Source organism: Protopterus annectens, chromosome 8.part0, assembly GCF_019279795.1.
Source record: "Protopterus annectens isolate FY-2018-M chromosome 8.part0, PAN1.0, whole genome shotgun sequence".
Lineage (NCBI taxonomy): Eukaryota > Metazoa > Chordata > Ceratodontiformes > Protopteridae > Protopterus > Protopterus annectens.
In genome coordinates, this window is record NC_056741.1 from 836,878,630 (window position 1) to 836,902,565 (window position 23,936).

General features: G+C 34.1%; 1 protein-coding gene across 3 annotated transcripts in view; it reads right to left on the reverse strand.

Annotated features, from left to right (window-relative positions):
• The window catches only part of LOC122809090 (class II histocompatibility antigen, B-L beta chain-like), a 284,840-nt gene that overhangs the window by 108,878 nt on the left and 152,026 nt on the right, over window positions 1-23,936 (reverse strand). For all 3 annotated transcript variants that reach the window (XM_044080320.1, XM_044080318.1, XM_044080319.1), the window contains exon 4: window positions 21,619-21,900. In XM_044080320.1, coding sequence (XP_043936255.1) covers window positions 21,619-21,900 — 282 coding nt within the window. The remainder of the gene's footprint in view (window positions 1-21,618; window positions 21,901-23,936) is intronic.

The window sequence follows — 23,936 nt, forward strand, 5'->3', positions numbered from 1 at the left end:
GTAAGAGGAAAAGAGGAAGGCCTAAGATAAGGTTTATGGATGTGGTGAGAAAGGACATGCAGGTGGTTGGTGTGACAGAGCAAGATGCAGAGGACAGGAAGAAATGGAAATGGATGATCCACTGTGGCGACCCCTAATGGTAACAGCTGAAAGAAAAAAAAGAAGATATAAGTATGCTTATGGAAGATGATCTATGGTCTATTGAATCTGCCCAAGTGTTGAATCAGCTACTGCCTCATATTTTCTTCCATCTGTCTCAACCAATCTTAATCATATTTACAGATCTACACTTTGACTTTTCTGGCATCCTTGGGCAGTACATGCAGGTTTCTGTACAAGTCATAGGTTCATATTTTTGTACAAGTCATAGGTTCATATTTTCATTTGTTTGGTGAAAAAGTTCAAGACTTACTGGCTATAAAAGTGCTAGGTGACTTGCATTCCAAGTTGGAACTTGCACAGTCCCAACTAGTGATAAAATTCCTTCCTAAAGCTATAATTTGATGGCATGAGATTAGCTGAGAGGCATAGAAGTCTTGAGGTACAACCTTATTATATTTCATGGTACACTTGATTTAAACTTTCATTGAAACTGATTGTCCAACTTTGTTCAGGTCATTAGGATTATATTCCATGCAAAGAATTTCAAATAGTAAGGGGTCCCTTAATGCTTTGTAAAAAGGTAATGAGATACACAGAAGAGAAAGAAAGAGAGATAGGGTTGCCACCTTTTCAAATGCCCAAAATGGGACATTTTCGGTACGTCAGATTTTGCAGGCCGAAATATACCCACGGCCAGTACAAAGTACAGAACTTCACTTTTTTGCCTAAATAAAAGCTTATTCTTGTAGCATTTTAGTTGCTTATTCTGCTTCTTATAACATTTTTGTGTTTCAGATACAGAATAACTGTTCCATGCAACTATTACATAAAATATAGGAAATAATTTTGTCCTAAAATCTCTGGACATTTGCCATTTTTACAATTGTTTTGCAGGACACAACTGCTCAAAGAGGGACTGTCCCTCGCAAAGTGGGACAGGGGGTAACCCTAGAGAGAGAGAGAGAGAGAGAGAAAGTCTTTCACTTCAAGACAAGCCTTGAAGCCATTCATTTCTTTTGTAATAAATCTTTCTATCTTCTCCAACTACAACAGTTTGTGTACGTGTAGGTTATACAATATGGTGCAGTATTCTACAACTGGTCTGGTAAGTGCTGCATGTGGAAGAAAATCACTTCTCTGACATGACTTTCTATCCCACAAAGGATCAGAAGGACAATGTTATATACTTTGTGAATGGCAGCTGCCTATATGGGTATCAAATGAAAGGCCAGCATGTACAAAAACTCTAAGGTCTTTTACAATTTTGTCAACTTTTAGCTGTTCTCCATCCATAGTGTTTTTTTTTATACCATCCATGTATAATGTTAAGTGCTGTTTGAAGGCAGCTGTTATCACTGGGGTCAAGGAAAATGCTCCCAAGTTTACAATCATTTGCATATTCAGTGAACCAGTTACTGAAATCACTTATGACATCTAAGGAATGAGAACAAAAACTACTGGCCGGGTGGCCCCAGGGTAGAGCCTTGAAGGTTTCCAATGGCAACAGGGGATTGTGAGAAAAGGAGGCCTTCTTTACTTACTTGTGCACAAACTTGTAGCAAGTTACAACTTAATTTACCTTAAGAACTCTATGTTTATATATGCTTCTGTCATGGATTATAATGCAGAACACTTTATCAACTTTGACATGATCTACATAATTAGATAAACCTTCATTTACAGTGGTAGCCACACTCTCAAAACCAATTATGGGGTTAATTATGTAATGTCTATCTTTGAGAAAAAATGTATTGGGTTAGGTCATGAAGAAGGTGATGTTCTGTGTTTGTTCCATAAGGATTCCATCCATCGTCTTGTATAATATGCTATTGAGGCTGATTGCTCTGTAATTACTGAGTCAGCAGAAGGGCATCTCTTGTGAACTGCTGGTACAGCAGCGCAGGCACAGATATCAAAGAAATGTTTATTTTTTAGAACAGCAAGCATGCTTTTTTTGTGATTTCTGGAATTTATTTCAGGATGCTATTATTTTTGCAGAGAAGCTGCATATCAGATTATTATTATTATTATTATTATTATTATTATTAACAAATGTTCTGTGAAAAAGCAAGAAAAATAATGGCAATTTGAAAATGTAGTTTTCCAGCTGTGAAATAATGTACCAGTTCAAGAAGGATGTGAAATAATATGTAATGCAAGAGGTAATCGGTCATGACTGTTGCAAATCATGGCAAGGATACAGACATCTGAGTGAAGAATTCTGGCTCAAGTTCTCCCAAAAGAATTTGATTTAATTTAACAATGAAGACAGACTAGAATAGTAGTAATATGAACCCTTGCATTTTGGAGTTTTTAAAAGAATGATTTAATTAAAATAGCAGTATGCCCAAAGGAAGAAATGAACAGCAAAGACAACATTTATTGACTATAGAAACAACGTTTTTTTTTTTTATCATATGGGTTCCAACAATTGCAACTAATGAAAAAAAAAATCTTAGTGACAAGGAAACTGTAGTTTAAACAATCAGTGTAATAGTTTTTCAAAAAGATGGACAGATCTGTCAATGCAAATGTAAAGAATTCTAAAGTTATAATTGGGTTTCAAGTACACAAAAAAGAAGAGAAGCAGTGGGGAAAAATAATGCTAAAATAGAAGTGGAAGAAAAAAAACATTCACAGATAAGACGTATGTGAGCAAATCATCACAGGTACATAAATGCATACAAATAGATATGTAACAACTGTGTAATCTAGCTACTTTGTATATATGTTCTCTTTCATGGTGGGCATAACTACCTTCATAGGAAAATAAAATGCAATGAACATGCGGTTGGTAATAGCAGTCTTAACTGTGATTTCAAGAAACTTAGAACTCCCATTAGTCATCTCTACTGTGCTGATTTACAGAAGAAAGCAGTATACTAAACTAAGCTATCATCAATATCAAATGACACTTGCCGAATAGTTTTAATAGTTCCATACTTTGAGAATACATGCTGTTGCAGATGTGTTTGCTTCACTCATAGTACCAAAAAATGCTATAAGAATCTTTACAGGGGCAGTTTCATTCCATCACCTGGTAAATGAATATAAATTAAGTAAGTAGGTTGAAAATAAGACAGTTCCATTAATGCAGTGGAAATCCATTTACACTCAAGGCCACCTAATTAATATAAATAATTTCCAGGTTGTTTTACCACAGAAAAAAAATTACCTGCCACAAAGTGGCCATCAGCAAGGTATACAAGACTACCTATGCACTCATCCTACTCTGAAGTGCATGTAACAATCACATCATAATTAGCAATAGTTTCCTTACATAGGTTGAAAAAACAGGATATGCCCCCCTACTGGTAATTTTACATCCAAAGAAAAAGATAATGAGATTAAAATGTATTTTAATAGTAAAGTTTTTACTTGCCATTCCATTAATTATGACAAAGTAACATGAATATAGCAGAAAAGCCTAACAGTATCCTTTTTCTGTCAACAGCAAGTATACATAAAAATAACTCTAGCAAAATATAACAACCATATAAGCCATGTGAAATAAACACAAAATACGTGTTATTTACAGTCTGAAAAAGCAAAATATGCCAAATTTAATATTAAATAGTAACACAGAATAAAAAGAGATGCAAAGTATTTCAGTCAACTTTTGAACTTAAAAACAAATTCTTAAAACAAAGATGTAAAGGCAGATTCATTAGCACCTACACTAAGTGTACACTAAGTACGTGATCTGTAGTCAAGAACACCCCTAAAATCACTCAGAAATATTACACAAAGTGCACATGTAGTCTGGACTGTGCTGCAACCTTTATGAATTCCCCTACAATCAGTAGGAAAGCTAAAATTAAGAGTAAAAAGGTGTGAGTTATGCCTGTGTTGAAAGTTCACTCAGAATGGTGTACATTTAGTGCAGGAGTTAATGAATCCCAAGTTTAGTCTGATACCACACAGACATATTTTTCTAATTGCAGAAATGTAATAAATACTTGTAACATTTTCCAAGTTTAATCAGCAAGTACAAATATAGGACCAGATTTCAAAAGAATTGTTCTTGGTATAAGTCTTCCTTGATTTCAAAAGGCTTGCTCTCAGTGTTAAGTGACCTACTTCAGTGTAAGGCCTATTTATAAACAGGCTTACTGTGAGGATTACATTTGAAAACACCTGCTGTCAGTGTAAGTGGTCATTTACACTGACAGCAAGTCTTTTGGACTCGGGATCATAAAACCTTTAGAAGCAAAAAACAGCCAACAAAATAATATTTGTCTCTAAGAGGTAAGAAAAATCAGGTTGCTATTAGATGACCGAAGACGCATTCTTTCTAATGTGTCTTGGTCGAACTTGAAAAGACGAAAAAGCAAAATGAGAAAGCGGCATATAAGCAAATTCTTTCCCCTGGGAAAGAAATTGCTTGGCCGTGTCCATTACTTTGCCGGTTTCGTCACTGTAGTATGATCTCGGAGTTGGTATATTTAAGTATGGGGGGTTTGGGGGGCACAGTCCCCCCATGTTGGGAGATGTGGGGGGCGAACCCCCCTCCACACTTTATGTTATGTTTTAAGTGATTTTTTTTTTGGATCAGTGATTTTTTTCCCTTGCAAAAAAATCGTTGTTCTAAGCATTTGAGTTTGTAAGCTTTCGCTTACATGGGGTAGACAAATCATCATTCGCTTTTCTAAGCATTTGATGATTTAATATAGACCCATAAAAATCTAATGATCTCATTTTAATGCACCATACAGTAATTTTCTAGGTAACAATTTATATCTAGTGAACTCCAACAAATGCAGGAAATATTTACTTTCGTAAAATATGTGCTTTTTCAGCAACCTGATCTTGACATTACATAATTCCTTTGTAAACAGTAAGCATGTGGGCAGCTTAGTTGGAGTCAACTGCATATTATGTATAGTCATAACTGTGTGTATATGAAGTTATCAAATGGGTTTTATTATATCAAATAAACCAGAGTAACTTCCAATTAAGATATAGTACATTTGTGAAATAATCATTTGTAATGAAAAAATGAAAAGAAATGTCAAAATATTTGTGTTATAAATAGATATTGTAGGCTGCAGGCATTGAACAACTTTCTTAAGCATATCAGTCAAGTTTATATATTTTAGAAAAACTTCATACTCCACAGTGGATGAAGAAAGAGGCTTGTGAAAATCAGTCTTTATAATCATGACATAAACATAACTGATGGGCAAACTGTCCATAATACAAATATGGTGTGGTAGCTAAAGAAGCAATTACACTGATAAAAATCTAAGTCCTTTAAATTCTATAACATAAAATAATTAGATTTTCTATTAACTGATTTATCAAAACAATGGCATCATAGCTTATAAGCTGCAGATATAAAAATGCCTTTAATATTTCATTCATCAAGAAACATTTAAAAAGTGATTACATTTGTAAAACCTTTAGATAACAGCATATAATTTTACCTGTTTGCTGTCTGGTGCAAAATTATTTCTGGATACGTTTTATTAAATTTAAGAGAGTTTAACCAAATAATAACCTATAATACCATACCATTTTCCTTATAAAATAATCAAGATGACTGTTTAGGAACAGTTAACTTACAGGGCACTATACTTACATTTTTGGAGAACAAATTTTGATTTTCGTAAACTATTGAAATTGTAATTTTGTATTACACAATTAAAAAGTAAAAATGCATTTGGAAATATAGACATTTGCATGAAAGAATTCCTGGAAAATGGTATTTTTGTCCATTCTGCCATTTTAAGTCAGCCCTAACTTCACCAATAACTCTTGTGAAAGTTTAAATTTCATATAGTTTAAACTATTTGTGGAATAGCTAATTCTTAAATATGTATGTGCTCACATAAATGTGTGAGATGAAATTCTTGAAGATGTAACAGTGTCTAGATTATCTAAAGGAAAAGGTGAGGCTTATCTAAATTCAACTTGTAGTTTGAATATACAACTGATTTCAATTTTAGGGATGTCTTTATTTGAGTTTATATAATAAATTATATCATTCATAAAAGGGGTTACTACCATTTAGTTGCTATACAATTGTGTCTACTATGTTTAGTTTTGTTGCAAAAAGTAAGTAAAAAGTGGTTCTAAATAAAGATAAAATAAAATGAGTAAAAGAGGTCATCCCTGCTTAACACCAGTTTAATTTCACATAAGTTTAGAACCTAAATGATTGATATTAATGTAAAAGAATTACTAAAGTGAATTTCTACATGCTTAAAACAATTTCAATGAAAAATAAAATCAGCCAAAACTTTAAGTAAAATAAATGAATAAAATAACAGCTAACTCTATCACAGGATTTACTGGGATTAAAAGATTATGCAACAAGAATGTAATTATTGTTTGGCTAACAGAATAGACTAAATAGTAATAGTATGACCCTGTATTTTATGAGAGGCCATGAAGTCAGACTGCAAACTGGATAGTAAATTAGGTACAACAGATTGAAGCCTCTGAGTCACAACATAAGCAGTAATTTTAACATCTGTAGTCATTAGAAGGTTAGGTCTATAATCATATGTATCTTTAGGGTCAAAGTTGGTTTAGTCAACAGAAACATATGCCACTGAGTAAAATAAAACAGACATATGCAATTAACAAACAATAAAATCTTACTATTTGACTAATATATTAATGACTTGTATAAATGCTTTACAAAAATAGTAGAGTATCAATCAAGGGCCTGTATTTTATTACACTTTTGCTTATTAATGTACTGTATTATTTCCTCTTATGTTATTTTAATATTTAGCTCATTCCATAACTCACTTGAAAAAACATGACAAATTAATAAGTTTTACTGGAAGCCATTGGAGGCAGTATACAAGAGTCCTGAAGCAGTCTAAGGGAATAATACAAATTATAGGTTTTTGCAGAAAACATACCTTAGCTCGAGTTTGTCAACAATGCCTGAGTGGGGTATTGTGTCAAATGCCTGGTTCAGGTCAAGGTAGATGGTGTGAACCATTTTGCCCTCATCCTTTGCTTTGGTGAACTCAAATAAGTCTATAGGTGATAAGATACACTGTTTACCAATGAAGCATATTATTTTCTAATATAGTGATTGAGCTAAACTACTTTATACAAACTACCCACTTTGGAGTCTTCATGATTGCTTCTATTATAATATAAGTTGACTCCTTCTACAGTATGAGCAATTCTAATCATATAGTCTAGTTGGCTTTCTTGTTTTTTTACATATATTTTTTGACATATCTATATATTGTCAGTATCTGCCCATGACTTCCCCTGTACAATTTGAACAATACTAGTGTATTTTGAAAAACAGTTATATTTGACTATATATCTGACTTCATTGAACTAGTGTATATAATTTTTCTTCTGGGTCTTAAAATTTTTTTCACTTCTGGGACCTTCTTAATAAATTTAAGATTTCATTTTTGAAATAACATAATTTGTTTGCCAAACTACAGACCTTCGGTTGTTTTCATAGTTGTAATTAATACACCACTATTGTCCTGTATCAGACGTGGCTATGGGGTGCTAGTTCATGGCATCAATTGCCTATTGCCATTATTGTCTGACTATTGTTAGATCATTTGATCTTTTTGTACAGGACGTGGTTGTATTTAATAACATTTTGAACAATATTAATACATTATGGATCTCAAAAAGATACTTTTGGATCTATCATCGGATAAAGATGATATTGCAGCATTTGGCATTGGTGATGACACCGCAGCCTCAGGGAATATTATCTCTTTGAAACCTGAACAAAAATGTGAACAACAATTTGCTGCATTAAACAAAAATATGAAAGCACTTAGATCTTGTGTTTGGCATCACAAATTACTTAAAGCCTATTTAGCAAAGGGCATTTGCCCTAGGGGTCTCAGAGTGAAAATACAGCCTTTGGTGGCCAGCCCTGATGAGAATTTAATTGCAGAATGGACTTCCATTCAACAGGAATGTTCAATGAAGTTTGTGAAATCTCTATCTGATTATTATACTAGAATTATTGATAGCGAAACCACTTCAGTTCTTAAGTCCATTGAGGAGTGCAATCATTATCAAAATGAAACTTTTTTTCCTACTTTATTAGCAAAGTTGAGTACTGAACTGTTAAGTTTTGATACTATTCTGAAAGAAAGAAAACTTAAAAAATTTTCTCGCAACCTTTCCGATTATGGGAAGGGACAACCGTTTAAAAACATCAGACATGTTAGATTTCAAGAGGGACACAATACAAATAAACAATTTTCAAAATTTAAAAGGAAACGTCCGCGCTCCATACTCAAAGGGCATGGTAGTAATATAGAGTCTACTGACTTTGATACCTCGTCTGGTACAGATACTGACACACAGTCCACCATTGATTCCCCCACCCCCAAACGTAAAAACTATGTATCCCCTTTAGGGAACACAGAGGGAGGAGGAGGGGGGGTAGGAAGCATAGAAAAAGTCACAAGTCTTCAGAATTTGATGGAGATATTGACCAAAAAGTAAACAATGTATGTAACATATCCAGTACTACACTAACAGCTGAACAGATATCTTTATTAAATAAAGGCCTATCTTTCATTCCTGGTTTTTTTGTTTCAGAAGATATATTTACTAATGATTTATTTGCATTTTGTAGACTCATTAACCTCAAACTATTTTTTCAGGACCGAGGTGATCTTGAACCTTCACAAATGGAATCTTTCAAATATCATACTTCACAGTTTACTCCTCCTATGCATCCAACTGTCAACCTATTTTTGCGGAGTGTACTTAATGAGTTACATTTTCAGCATAGTCATGATATACCTATGTCCAATAACATGACTGATGGTGAAAAATCTTGTCTAGAGGAACTTGTACGCAATAAAGATTTGGTCATTATCAACGCAGATAAAGGAGGGGCAGTGGTAGTGTTAGACTGGAGCTATTATGATATTGAAGCACATAAACAACTTAATGATGCTAAATATTACACAAAAATGCCACTGGACCCCACCTTAGTATTCAAAAAGGATATTGATGATTTTCTGAATTCTGCTGTTGACAATGGCATCATCACTAAAAAAACACTTTATCATTTAACTATTACTGATCCTACTAGACAATACATTTACTTTCTACCGAAAATACATAAGGATCTTCTACACCCACCAGGTAGGCCCATTGTGTCAGGTATGGGGTCTATTACTGAACCTCTTTCTGAATTTCTAACAATGCATCTAAAGCCTTTGTTGATATATGTTAGATCACGAATACAAGACACTACTCAATTTTTGAGTATTGTCAATGATATGCAGTTAGATTCAGATTGGTGGCTCTGTACCTTGGACGTATGTTCACTATACACTAACATCCCACATTGGGCTGGACTTGATGCAATTGAATTTTGGCTGAATAAATCTAATATATATCAACCAGGATTCAATACGCTTTTGTTGAATCTGTCTGAGCATGTTTTGACCAAAAATGTTTTTTTCTATAACCAGGAATGTTTCTTACAGATCAGAGGTACGGCTATGGGGGCATCTTTTGCCCCTATATATGCTGATCTTTTTATGGCGTACATCGAACAAATTATGATCTATGACGACACTCATAATTTGTTTTTACCTGAAATTGATATCTGGCGAAGATATTTGGATGATTGCTGGATGGTGTGGAAATCTGATGTTTCATATCTTCAGGAATTCATGGAATATCTGAATGATAATAAATGGGGAATACAATTTACAATTACCTATGACCAAAAATCCATCACATTTTTGGATGTTTTGGTAACCAGAAACAATGATAATACTTTAACAACTGAAACTTATAGAAAATTCCCTCAGTATAATACCATTCTCCACGCATCCAGCTTTCATCCAAAACATATCGCAAAGAACATTCCCAAATCACAATTCATCAGAATAAGGCGTAACTGTTCTGATAACAATACTTTTGTCAATCATGCTCAGGATTTGCACAATAGATTTATGGACAGGGGCTATAATTCAGGATATGTGACAATGGCTCAGAATTATGCCTCTGGTCTACATAGACCTAATCTGTTGACATACAAAAAGAAGCCCATCAAGTCAAATACATTACGATTTACTACCACATTTGGTAGAAATACTAATAACTTCATTAAGACTATCAGGGACAATTGGAACATACTGGAAGCTGATGTTAGAATCAAAGCCATTATTCCTAACAAATGTTTATTTTCTTTTCGAAAAGGCAAGAATTTGGCAGGTCATTTTAACCATTACAAACACCATTTTGAATCTACTTTACCCCAGGTGTATCAAACTACTATTTTGGGGGACAAGTTGATTGGTTCCTTTCCATGTGGACACTGTGTCAATTGTAAGCACATGTTGAAAATCAAAGAGTTTACTAGTAGGAACACCAACACAGTTATTGATATTACATTTTTTGCCAATTGTAATAATGGACTGGGCCATTTATTTGGCATGTTGTACCTGCCACTCATTCTATGTTGGGCAAACATCTCGACCAGTCAGATTACGTGTCTCGGAACACCTTAGTGACATCAGATGCAAAAAAACATCTAATGCACTATATAAACATACTCTTACACATGGTACTGCACAATTTCATTTTACTATCATTGATAAAATTATTGGTGATAGAACCAACAAGAGCGGCTGGCATAAAAAACTTGACTTAAAAGAAAAGAAATGGATAACTAAATTGGGTGCATTATTCAATCCAGGGTTAAATGAATGTTTATAAATAAACATCCTTATATAGGATATATCCTTGTTGTATATTTGGAGCATAAAATATATATAACAATATATATACATATATATATATATATATATATATATATATATATATATATATATATATATATATATAGTTATTCTTTGTATATTTGATAACGTTTTGGTCCTAAATGTATTTGAATGTATCAATTATAATCTGCTGAATATTTATCAGCACATGTTTATTGTTTAACCAATCAGCATGGCTTTACTGGTTTAAAATTCAGCATTTTTGACAAGCCTCCTTGCTGTACACTGAAGAAGGCTAGGTTCAAAACCCAGGCCGAAACCGGTTTGTGTTAGGATGCTACTATGCTGGTTTAGTAGTTTTTATTAAACTACTTTTGTTTCATCACAGTCTACTTGTTGCTGGCTTATTTCCTTGTTGCTCAAATAAGTCTACCAGGTTGAGTAGGCATGATGTGCCATTGACGAAATCAAATTTGGTTGAGTTCAGTGTCTAGAGATTTACTAAGTCATTACTGATCATTTCCATGATGATTCTTTCCATGGCTTTGGATATGAGACTAATGAGACTTATGGGTGTGTAGAGAGAACATTAAGGACCTGCTCCCTAGTGAGAGCAGGGGGAGTTATATATGATGACATTTCATGAGGGAAGGCTAAGGGGGAAGAGGGATAAAGTTGGAGCTGAATTTGTTGGTCAGTAGGTTTGCTATACCTTTAGGCTTAGTATAGGTAGCTCCATTTACAATGAGCTCTGCATACAATTGTGTATTGTCTTTGAGGTTGTGGACATAGCTAAAGAATGCCTTGTGGTTGTCCTTGGTCTGGGTGGACAAATTTACCTCAAATTTGGATTTGGTAGTATTTGTCCTCTGAGTTGTTTGTTTAGTTTGATGAGAGTGCTTTCATCCTGATGGGTGCAGCACCCCCTAATTTTTGTCATGATTTTCTTCCTTCTGATATACAACCTATTTCTTTTATGATTCTACCAGGGTTTTTATTTTTTTAGTTAGTTCTGTACTTCTTCCTGGTGGGTACAGCTGCCTCTGTACAGCTATTAACATGCTCGTATAGGGTTTCTGTGAACAGTTGTGCATAGGCAGTAGTGTTCTCAGGGTTTATGGGGGCTAGAAATTTTGCCAGGTTATCACTTAGTAGCATGAAGTTGGCTTTTGAGTGTTTCCTGAATATTCCAGAGTTAGCTGGCATTCCATGTTTTATTTTTACTTCAAAGGAGACCATTTTGTGGTCTGACCTTACCAGAGAAGACATTACACTAGGGGTTGTGTAGCACTCTCCCATATTAGTGAGGAGTAGATCTGTTGTGGTTGCACTCCTGTTATTCACAATCTGGTCCAGGGAGTGTGTGTTTACAAAATCCATGAATCTCTATGCCTGTACATTTGTTGTCATACAGGATTCCCATTTAATAGTGGGGTAATTAAAGTCACCCATGAATATGGTACAGGGTTGGATGGTGAGTGTTTCCAATAAATTTAAATACATGGTATGGGTTTCCTGGGTCATAGAGGGGGACCTATAGTCTGCAAGGAAGTGGTATTGGATTCTGCCTATGGTAATTTGAACATGGAGAAGCTTAAATGCATTGTCCTGCTTGACCAGCCTTAAGGGTATATTTATTTTTGAGGTAAATCAAGACACCTCCACCTTTAGTCCCTTTCCATGTAGTAGCTGGTCTAAATGTGTGGAAGGCATTATAACCTTGCACTGCCAGTGTGCTGTCCTTATCTTTTAACCATGCTTCAGTGACCGTGAAGATTTCAGCATTATCTGGGGTGAAGAGAGTTTTTATGGAGTGGAGTTTTTTTACTTTTGTTGATAATATGATGTTTATATCATTGTGAGTAGACAGCTAGATAGATCGACAGACAGACAGACAGATAGATACAGACTTCATAGGTTGTTAACATATTACATAGTACATATCAGGTGCCTTGCAACTGGGAAAGAATCACAAATCTCATTATTGCCTCTAGCTTTCATTCCTCACAGCCCTCTTTGCCTTGACATTTCCTATTATCAGTTCATTCCCCATCCTAGCTTTCTGCTTTGATGACTTAACACCCACAATCCTCCTTCACAGCTTCATCCCTTAACGTCACCATTCCACCTTCTTCTCCCACTATCCTTAAGCCTATAACATTTCAAACATTCTTCATACAAGTCCATCTTTTTCATCCCTTTCCACTTTCCTTTTATCTCAATAACTGACCTCAACCACTTCATGTCCCCTTTAATTATACTAAGTAATCACAGACACTTCTGCTTATCATGCACTGGACTAGCTATTAAAGTGTTAGCAAACTAGACAAACACAACAACTGTAATGATATATCTATAGATAGATAGATACATAAATAGATGAAAAATTAAATGTTTGGGGAAAAGTTCATGATATAGAATGTGTTCCACTTCTGCACATTTCAGAACACATTCTGCATTTTAGATTTAAAATTTTGAGGCACAATTCCTTACCCTTTAATATGCTACTATAGCATTTTTGTTAACAACAACACAGTTATGATAGTATGCATCTGACTGTCATCAGATATATTGAAACCTAGGATGTTTTAAGTTGAGCATGCATGAATGATGTGCAAACTCTTATCAGTGTTCAGCAAATTTTGCTATTACCTACAGTTTACTAAAATACATTTTGTTCTTGGATAGGAAAACTAACCTGAAACATGCACAGCACAGAGAATCTAAGTCAAAGGCAGTCAAGGTAAAAGTTTTTCTGTAAGCAAATGGTAATACAAATACAAAATACAAATACAAATGTGTTGATATGTAACCAGAAATGATTAAAACAAATACTGTTTTAAGTTTTATTTTCATAAGGACAGTATTATTTGAACATGCCTAAATATTTTGCAAAAATGCACCACACCATTGGTTGTACTGAAAAAAAAAACAGTTATATGTCAGACACATCTGCAGAGCTACCCAACTACCACACAAAATTAGATTTACAGAATGTCACTTCCCCAAAACCCAGTTTGCCAAAAATATCAGTGGCTTCATTGAATACCACTGTCAGGGAATTGTGATTGTGCTAGTAAACAAGTCCTTTCCTTGAGATATTCACCCTTAATTTTTAGTGTTACCGAGGTGTTGAAAAGATGTATTTGTTTGGTGTATGCAATGTATATGTTATTTTACAGATTTTGTATTTTTAATCAGATTAGCATTTCATGTCACATAAAAAGTATTATCATATTTATCACAGAACTGTTTATTAGAATGCTTGAATTATTGGTACCTGCTGTATTTGGAAAGGTAGCACTGATGGTGTTACTTTGCTTGTAATTTTTGTTTATTGATAGTGTGTCTGCAGAATGCAAATGTGCATTTTTGATTCATGTTCAGTCTCTACTTGGGCTGGGACCTGCTGTTGCATGCCTGCAAGTAATGTCTACATTTAGTTCTCTAAAATTTTCCACTTAAATATATTTATCAGCCATAGTACCAGCTCATCATGCAATCATTTTGGGGGTTACATTAATTAGTTCCAAGAGAGCTCAGAGAAAAAAACTGACATGATAAGTGAATATTTTACTTCCATATCTTGATAGTTCATTAAATAAGTAACAGTATATAAAGAATAGGAGACAGGAAGAATTGTCATCACTGTCTAAGAAAGGAGAAAATGAATCAAGAAACTAGCAATACAAGTTTAACTTTTGTGATATGTATGACACTGGATAGGATTTTGAAAAGGAGATTACACTTTTTAGTAGCTAACAGACTGAAAGAAAAGAGACAACATGGACTTTTGGAAATAACTTACTAGATTATTTTAGTATGTGTTTATAAACTGATAACTAGTGAGTAAGACAGAAATAAACCATTGGATATGGCACGGTTAGATTAACGCAAGGGCTTTATTTTGGTGTCACGTAGATGATTTGTAGAAAACCTACAAGACATGGAAGTGAGAAAAATGAAGACAGGATGCAATAAACAATGGCTGAAGAGTGGTAGTCAAAAGAATTATAGTGATATTTGAATTACCCAATAATGGAGAAGTATTGAGTGGCATTCCTGATGGATAAGCAATATGGTCTATATTATATACTTCAGATGATGAACTAAACTGGAGAATGAAGATATGGGATCAGTATTACTGGATTGTACAAATAGCCAAAGGACAGAGATCTAGAGAAGTTGAAAATCTGAATATACAAGTTGGAGGTTAATCAGAAGACTGTAGTATACTGTTTTGGTACAGGAAAGTGAGTTTCTTTTTTGAGGGGACACATGCTTGAGGGTTTTCAAAAGAAAGAGATTTAGACAGCTAGAAAACCAGATAAGCTGTCACCACTTTACTTATATCACAAAGTATTTGGCATCATTCTACCTGCATCATCATTTACCTAGGATTCTCTATGTGTTGCTAACATCTCACCCACCACTGCCATCACCGTTCATTAACCAGACAGATTATATAGTAGCATGTGGCTACATCATTGTAAGTCTAATATCTAACAGGTTCCATACAGAGGTATTACACTTACTATAGGTTATTACTCCAGCTTCCTGACATCAGCTCCCTCTGAAAGTTAAACAAGCATGTTCAGCAAGATTGCATGCACATTTAAAAGCACACATCTCTTGCACTTACGAATGTAAATGTTTCAGGGATAATTGACAACCAGCTGCATATTTCAGCTCACTATTAGAATTACTGTAAAGAATAAATCATACAGTTTAACTACCAGGAGAGTCACTGTACCCAGATCCCAGCCTTTCTCCATGACATTGTTCTGTGGTGACACACTTGTCAGCACACTGAACATCAGGATGGACCTAGTGAGACATCATCATACTGCAGCTGGTGATTTTTTTTTTCTGTGTGCAGGTCTGGCCGCAAAGTGTGGCTTGAGGGCATGGCCACACAACCACTCTCCTCAGCATCCCCAGCGACCAACTCATTGCAATCTTTCTCTGAACTATGATCTCCAGCAGAGGTCAATATGAAGATCCACCCAGCATTGTCTGTACACCAAACAGAAGGCATGCTCATCTTCCCTGACAGAAAGATCAGGCACCCAAGCTGCTAAATGAACTCAGGTCACTTGGGTCATAGTTATGGCTTTATTGTTCTACTTGACCAGGCTACGAATTGAACCTGTTATATAATCAGTTTATTTCTCTATAAATTAGCATTGCCTGTTTATACCTTTTTGTCCTTTTGCCTGCCAACTATTAAGCCTTCTCCAAATGGACTTCAGCTCTTTGAGAGACATCTGGGTGAGGCCATCAAGCCAGCTGCCATGAGTGTTGTTTGCAGGGGGACGTGCAACCCACATTACCCAGGGGACTGCAATGGTTACTCTTACGCAAGTGCACCCTCCTGTGTACTCTCTTATCAAAGGCTACTGTCACTCAGTGACTTGGAATCCCACATGCATACCCCCAGGTCGTGGACTTGCTTCCTTCCCTCAAAGGACTGCTACAACCCATGACCAGTTCCACCCCCTACCCAGATGGACACGCACAAACTGAATGTCAGTTTCATCAGGCACCCATGCCAGTGATCAAATTCAAGTAATCTCAGTTGTTATCAGGGCTTTATCTCACTATGCCACTGTAGCTGGCTTGCAGTAATCATTTTTGTTTGAATAAGTATTACTCTGCACGTGCTTTTTGGTCCAAGTCCTGAATAAAAAGGGCTTGCGGACCAGCATATTTAGCTAATTAATATCTAAGTTAATATCATGATTCTGCCCACAGAGTCATGTATAGGATTGTTATTTTTGTGAATAGACTCCCGTTTACATGTAACTTCAAGGCACTCCTTCCTTTGCCTGCTGTTAATATTGAAATGAAACAATAGTTACAGTGATTCATTAATTGGAGAAGTGATGAGGCCACTAGATATTTTTTAGACAAATGGCAGGGAGTGAATGCAGAAAATCTTTGGAGCAGTCAGTTGACCGCATAGTTTTTTAGGAAAAAAAAACATACAGCTGTGAGGCAAGCATGCAATCTCCAAATAGACAGTGACCCAGCAGCAAGACTGAAACTGAGACCATAGAGGTGTGAGACAGAAATCTTACCACTGAACCAATCATGCATCTATGTTAACTCTGCATACCTATAGCTAGATGATTTTTTTGGAAAAGAAAGTGAGCATCATGCATACGACAGTGAGAGTGTGTGACAGACAGACAGAGAGCATGCATATATGTTTCTCCATCCCTTAAAATCAAAAAGGACATTTGCGCCAGTAAGGCTGATGTAATTTGTAAATAGATATATGGGCAGAGCTTACATGTCAAATTATTTGATATGCAGCCATGGTTTGTGCAGAGTGTATTATAAACAGAAATATCATGAAGACCTATATGCATCTTATAACAAGTAATCCTTAACAGACATTAATCAATTGCTAATGCAGTTGTATAATGTGGGATGAGGGGTGGGTTCCCCTGTTGTCCTTGCATGTGTAGCAAACAATATGTATATCTATAAATATGCTACTGTCTAACTACAGAACTGGTATGTCAGTACTACACTTCTTTCTAGAAGAAATCAGAGTAACAACCACATGAGCATTAGAACACATCCAGAGTGTCTGTGTTATTTATTATTATATAATATATATATATATACATCTTTTCATATTTTACACTCAGTTCATCTATATTAATATATTAATACATTAATATTAAAATATATAGACATAAAAATATATAGACATATAATATTCGCATATATTTAGCATATCCAACACATTTAATATATACTTATTTAATATTTATTTATTTACTTAATTTATACAAACACATTTTTACAAAATATTTTTATATATATTTTTATATATTTTTATATATATTTATATTTATTACCCCTAGGATATACAGTAATAATATATACAAAAATTTTTTTAGAGATTTTATAACATTTTTAACTTTATATTTGTATTCATTGTTACATTTATATATGTATACATATATATAATTTTTAATATGTCGTAGTTATTGTCTTTGAGCCTTGAATATTTTATAATATAAGTAATATACTATAAATTTGCACTGTTTCATTCGCCTTATATATCTCATTTCCACTATATATTACATTATACTGTTGTATTTTATATATATATATTTGACCAAGTCATTTCTACACATTTTTACCTTTGAAGAATAATATAAATATTTAATAGCAGAATAGTATATTCAAACACTGACAACCTAATAGCTTTTTTAAAATGGTACTTCCTAATATGTGGCATTTGAACATAGTTGAATATAGTTGGAACAGGTTTAACATGGAAGTGAATGTCCTTTTAAAACTGTGATGTACCTGCCTATATTAATTAACCAATTAACCTAATTACTATTGAGAGCTATATAAAAATGCAATTGTTTTAATTTAGAACAGATTCTGATGAAGTCTCCGTAAAGGAGACGAAAGCGCTTAATCTGAATTACTCGTTTGTTGTGTTTTTTGGTTTTAAAATTAAAGTTCAGTATTATTTATTTAAAATACTCTCCGCCTCTTTATGGTGTATGCTGGCGTTTTACGAGTAAGGTGAAGCAGAATTGATGAGATGCATATGGGACAGCCTTAATAGTGCCGGAACGTTTTATTTTTTGGTGAATTCTACTTTTTCTGGTTACCAGTTGTTTCGTTATTTATTATTATCCTAATGAATATCCAAATACTCAGGATGTCAGAAGTGAAGAAATATATTTATTACTTATAGTTTGTATGCCTAGAAGCAACTAGAAGCAAGCAAAAGTGTTGGTAGGTTGGCAAAATGGTTAAGGTGTTTATCTCACAGACAAGAAGTACTGGATTTGATTCTCACTAATGGAAACTAGATAAATTAAAATGGCCCACAAGGACAGCTAATCAAGTACTTACCTATGACGTATGAGATGTGCAGAATTACAAATCCACACTTAGAAAAATGGTTTAACTACAACCACCAATAAGGAAAGAGAGTCAGTCTTGTTTTTCTTTCAAGAGAAAAATACATTGTATCTAAGAAAGCTAACAGAGTAATAGTTCCCACTCTTTTGAAGACAAAGACAAAGAGTGAGAGAGAAAGAGAGAGTGTTTGTCCATCAGCTATCATAATGCAATATTGGTTGGCTCATTAAAGGACTAATCTTGGCATCAGATTAGCAGTGAGGCTGGTGGCAGTGTGCTTTAAAACAGGGAAGGTTATTGTTGCTGGCCAGGTGTCAGTGGACCCTTCCAGAAAATACTGTGAGTGTATATGTAAATGAAGAACAGTTTAGTTAATTCTTAATTATTATTATTGGCAATCGGCACTAAAAGTCAATGGGTTCAGACCAAAGTGGAAGAAATCCCTGGGAATCTGGGATTATAACCACCTTCAAGAGCTGACAGTGTATAGAATATTTGGGTGTGACAGGTGTATTGCCATTTGTTGTAAGCTCCTAGGTCCAATCACCTTCTTGCATACATACCTGGGTGGTAAATTTTATTTGGGTGTGACAGGTGTGACAGATGTTGACATAACCAAAGACAGTAGTACCATGCATTTGCCATACATTCCTAAACTTAGTCACCATCTTGCATACATAGTTGGGTTGCAATGGTGTGGATCCGGACTATGTAACATTGGATATCCAATACAGTCTGCAATAAAAATCAGTACAATAGTTTATTTGGAGATGTCTTAATGCATTTTGTAGTGCTTGTAACATCAACTCCTAATTTTAGGAGTGTATGACAAATGCATGGTACTACTGTCTTTGGTTATGACAACATCTGTCACACCCAGATAAAATGTACCAACCAGGTATGTATGCAAGAAGGTGATTGGACCTAGGAGCCTACAACAAATGGCAAGTAAAAATAACAAATTAATTTTTCCTTGTGTTTCACTATTTCAGAGGGGACATCACCTCATGCAGTATAAACACTAACCTTAAAACTTTCATTCATCTTCTCTTTGGAAAACTAATTTAGGACATATCTTAGGTGCTTTATTTCTTGATCTGTCTAAAGCAATAAACACTGCAAACCATGTTATTCTTCTTCATCACCCACTTAAGTATGGACTACCCACAGACAGGTTGTCTGGCTGCCTTCACAACCTAACCCAGAAAATGAGATGGGTTAATACTATCTCATCTCCTCTCATCTTCCAGTCCCTTCTGGTATATCGCAAAAGTCTGTACTAAAACCATTGCATTTCATCATTTTTTCAAAGCTATTCCATACACTGAGGCCATGCCATATCATTCAACATGTACACAATCCAAGAATACTCTACTCTGCCATAAATGTATATCAGATGTCATCAACAACCTTCAAACAAATCTCAAAGCAGCTTCAACCATACCTAGATGTCTCTAACCTTATACAATAAAGAGCGAAAGAGAAAGAGAGAAAACAAGTTTATGATTATTACTTCCAGACATTTGAATTTATCCCAGGGCTTTCAGTTAAAAATATTGGCAATGTATAAACCTATATTAGAAATATTTATTTCTCTCTCTCTCTCTCTCAAGCTTCTGTGTGTTATTTTAGATCAACATCTACAACTTTATTCTCGTGTAAAACAATATTCCTAAAAAAATCAAAAGCTTGGAAAGCTTTACTGAGTAAAACAATCAAAACTGATTATTCTTCACTTACTGTAGTAAGACTAATCTTCCCTTCAGTTTCAATTATTCTACATGTACCTTTAGTAGTGTATAATATTTCTTACTGTACACTCTTGAGTACTGCTAGTTTGATAGCTTTTTCTGAAATCTTTAGTTCAGATTTACACAGCACATCATTATACTTCAAGTGAAGTTATTACACCCATTTTTATTCCTCACAAATAATAGTTTTGTTATTACACCCTTGTCTGAGTGGCATTTTCGATGAGAACCATTGCTTAACAAATGAGCTTCTAAGAAACACTCCTTACTCACATAAATGTTACTAACATTACTAGTTTTTAGCTGTCAGTCTGACAAATCTCTCTGAGGGCTCCTTTGAGAAAAGCGCTATATCTGTCTCTTCTCTCAATGACTTGCCTCTGTAGCTCAGATATCACATGAGAAAATGTAAGTATTAAACTTCCCCTCTTACACCTCTGCTGTCACATTCCTTTCTGCTGGTTAGTATCACCTGACAACAATCATAACTGAATCTTTGCACAGTGCTCATTACTAATCAAAAAATTCTTCTTACCTTCTCCACAATCACCTAACTTTCAAAGATTTCCATTCTGTCTAAGCATCTCCTGTTTTTGAATACTACATCATTGTCCAAAATGTCAATCTATTAAAACTGCTTATTCCATTACTTTTATATGTTGCAATTTGGAAAAGTTGTTTCTACACGAACATATGTACTTTTTCGCCTAGTCCTGTAAACTTTCATTAGTACTCTGAATTTCTGTTGACTTTCTGAGCTTGAAAAATATATTAATGTAAATATCTAGTTTCTTTCCAAGTGTGGAGTGCATCTCCTGTTTTTAAATTTGTATACATTTGGTATGTAATTTCTGTGGAGCTTTTTTCCTTGACCTGCACTGAAAATTCATTATGCCTTTTTATTTTTGCAGTCAATAAACCTAAACAGCACATCTAAATAAATAAATATGTAATTTGCATGTCAGCACTTTAATAACTGATCCCAAAAAGTATGCAGTGTTAATACATTGTTATACACACAACAGCTTCCAAATGCCAAATAGATATATAATTTTACACAGACAAGAAATGGTACAGATGTACTTAAGTATATGCTTTAAAAATGAGTGACCACAACCAATTAAAAGTCTTAAGTGTGTGCAAATCAGTATGTCAAGTCTTACCTAGTATTAACTCCCGGGGCTGTTTCAAGCTGATGTGATTAACCTTGCAGGAGTACAAGGTGGTCTGCTGTGGAACAACATGAATGAACTTCATAATTTTAAACCTCCAGTCTTCTGAGAAAGAAATGTCAGAAGCATATACCTTCCCAGTAAAATGGTTTCCATTCTCAAAGAACATGATATCAATCTTGGGGGGATAAAATCCAGTTGCATAACAGTAGATAGTATTATTCTGACCAGGAACATAAGGCTTCTCACTATAAATATTTATAGAAGGTGGTTCTGTGAAGAGAACAGAATAAAACAATCATGCAAAAGTCAGCAGTAACATCCTCTTATTCCTCTTATTCCCAAATTGAAACATTAACATTTCTTTTAAGGCTTTTAGGAAATTAGCTTTAATGCTGCAATTCTTAGTTCAGGTTCAATAATTGTATCATTAATGCTGAATACCTGCAATTAATTTGAAAGAATATATATATATATATATATATATATATATATATATATATATATATATACACACACACACACACACACTCACACACACACAAATACACATATACTTTTCATCATTTGGTTTAGAGCATTACAAAGCTATAGTTATTTATCAAAATATTTGCCAGGAAGTCTCATGACTGCGAATATATTCTGTATAGCTCTTAAGAACTAAAAATATGTGCCAGATCTGATGAAGTCTCCGGTGTATTGTTTTGGGGATGAAAGCGCTTATGATATACTTGGAATAAATGGTTGCCACTACTGAAGTTCAAGTCCTGTTTTCTGGTTTTTTTTTTTTTTTTTGCTCAGAAGAATACATTTGGTTTTGAAATGGCATACTGAATGCATTTATGATTAGTCTCCAAAACAAGAAAATATCACATCTTTGGCTCTAACTTTTTTGTGTTAAAAATTCACATCAGCTTCTAGAAACTGATTAATTGATACTGATAAATGCACATGTCCCTCAATACTTTTTCCTACATGAACTGCACTTTTTCTCTGGTAAAATATGACCAAGTAAAGAGAAATATTATATTGAAAATTAATGTAGGGAGAGTAGCAGATCAGTCTATTAGCGATACACACTATCAAACCTTGGAAAAAGGCGCCAAATAGATGAATTCAAAGTTTCGGCAGTTTTTCACTTCTCCGCAAAGTTATTCAAGTTGATTCTTCTTTTAATAAGCCAAGGCTCGTATGTATCACATCATGTATCCAAGCAATGCAGTAGAAAAACCAGCAGTAATACAATCCACACGTTCAATATACGAAATAAAACTGTTATTTATTAAGAAAAACAATCTGGCAAGTGCTTTCACCCGTAGGCTTCATCAGGCCAATAGAGTAACAATTTTTAAGTGCTACCTTTATAGTTTTAGACTGTGACATCACTTCCTTAAAATCAATCAATAAAACACATTTTTTAAAAACCTAAAATATAAATAAGATTATATCAAAGTTGAAATGCTTTATGATTAATCATGAACATATTACGAATATATGGTTTTACAAACTAAAACATAGCATACACCACCGCTATGTTTTAAACAGCAAATGCATCAGAAATATAAACAGGTTAAAACCTTCATGCGCATTATAATAATGCGAATATATTAACCTCTCTTCTTTATCTAACAGATGCTCTACTTTAAATCAACTAGTGTATTTTTGTATTATAATATTATATTAAATATATCGTTTTATTAGATATATATTATGAATAGTTCATTATAAAATACACTATTTTAAGTGACTAATAATGAGCCCCTCATTCGCCATTTATATCTCAAATACCATTGCTAATAACAAACGAAACATATGAAACAATAGCGATACAAACATGTTATGAAATTAAGAACAATAATATATGCACGAGGCAAACCTGTATGCAGTACCAAAAAATTTTACTACCCTACACACCATTAAATGTGCAGCTATTTTTACTGATATGAAATTTTAATAATAATATTATAATATAGTGTTTAAGGCAGTTAGCTCTAAGTAGAGGTATGTACAGCACTACTATGTAAAGTACAAAATAACCCATAATGCAAGCTAGCTGGCATAGCTAGCTGGCTCAAAAATAAAGCAATCAAATGTGCAATTATAATCATATTGATGTACTAAACACAATTTACTCTATCATGTCGTATAGAAGTCTTCTATGTATATAAATCAAAAAAGCTTTAGATATATAAAGATAAAGGCAAAAATAATATATAAAAATACATATATATTACATGTGCATTACTATGCATATATACATATATATATGTGAATCAAGATGTTATGACTACTATGTGGCATTAATCAAA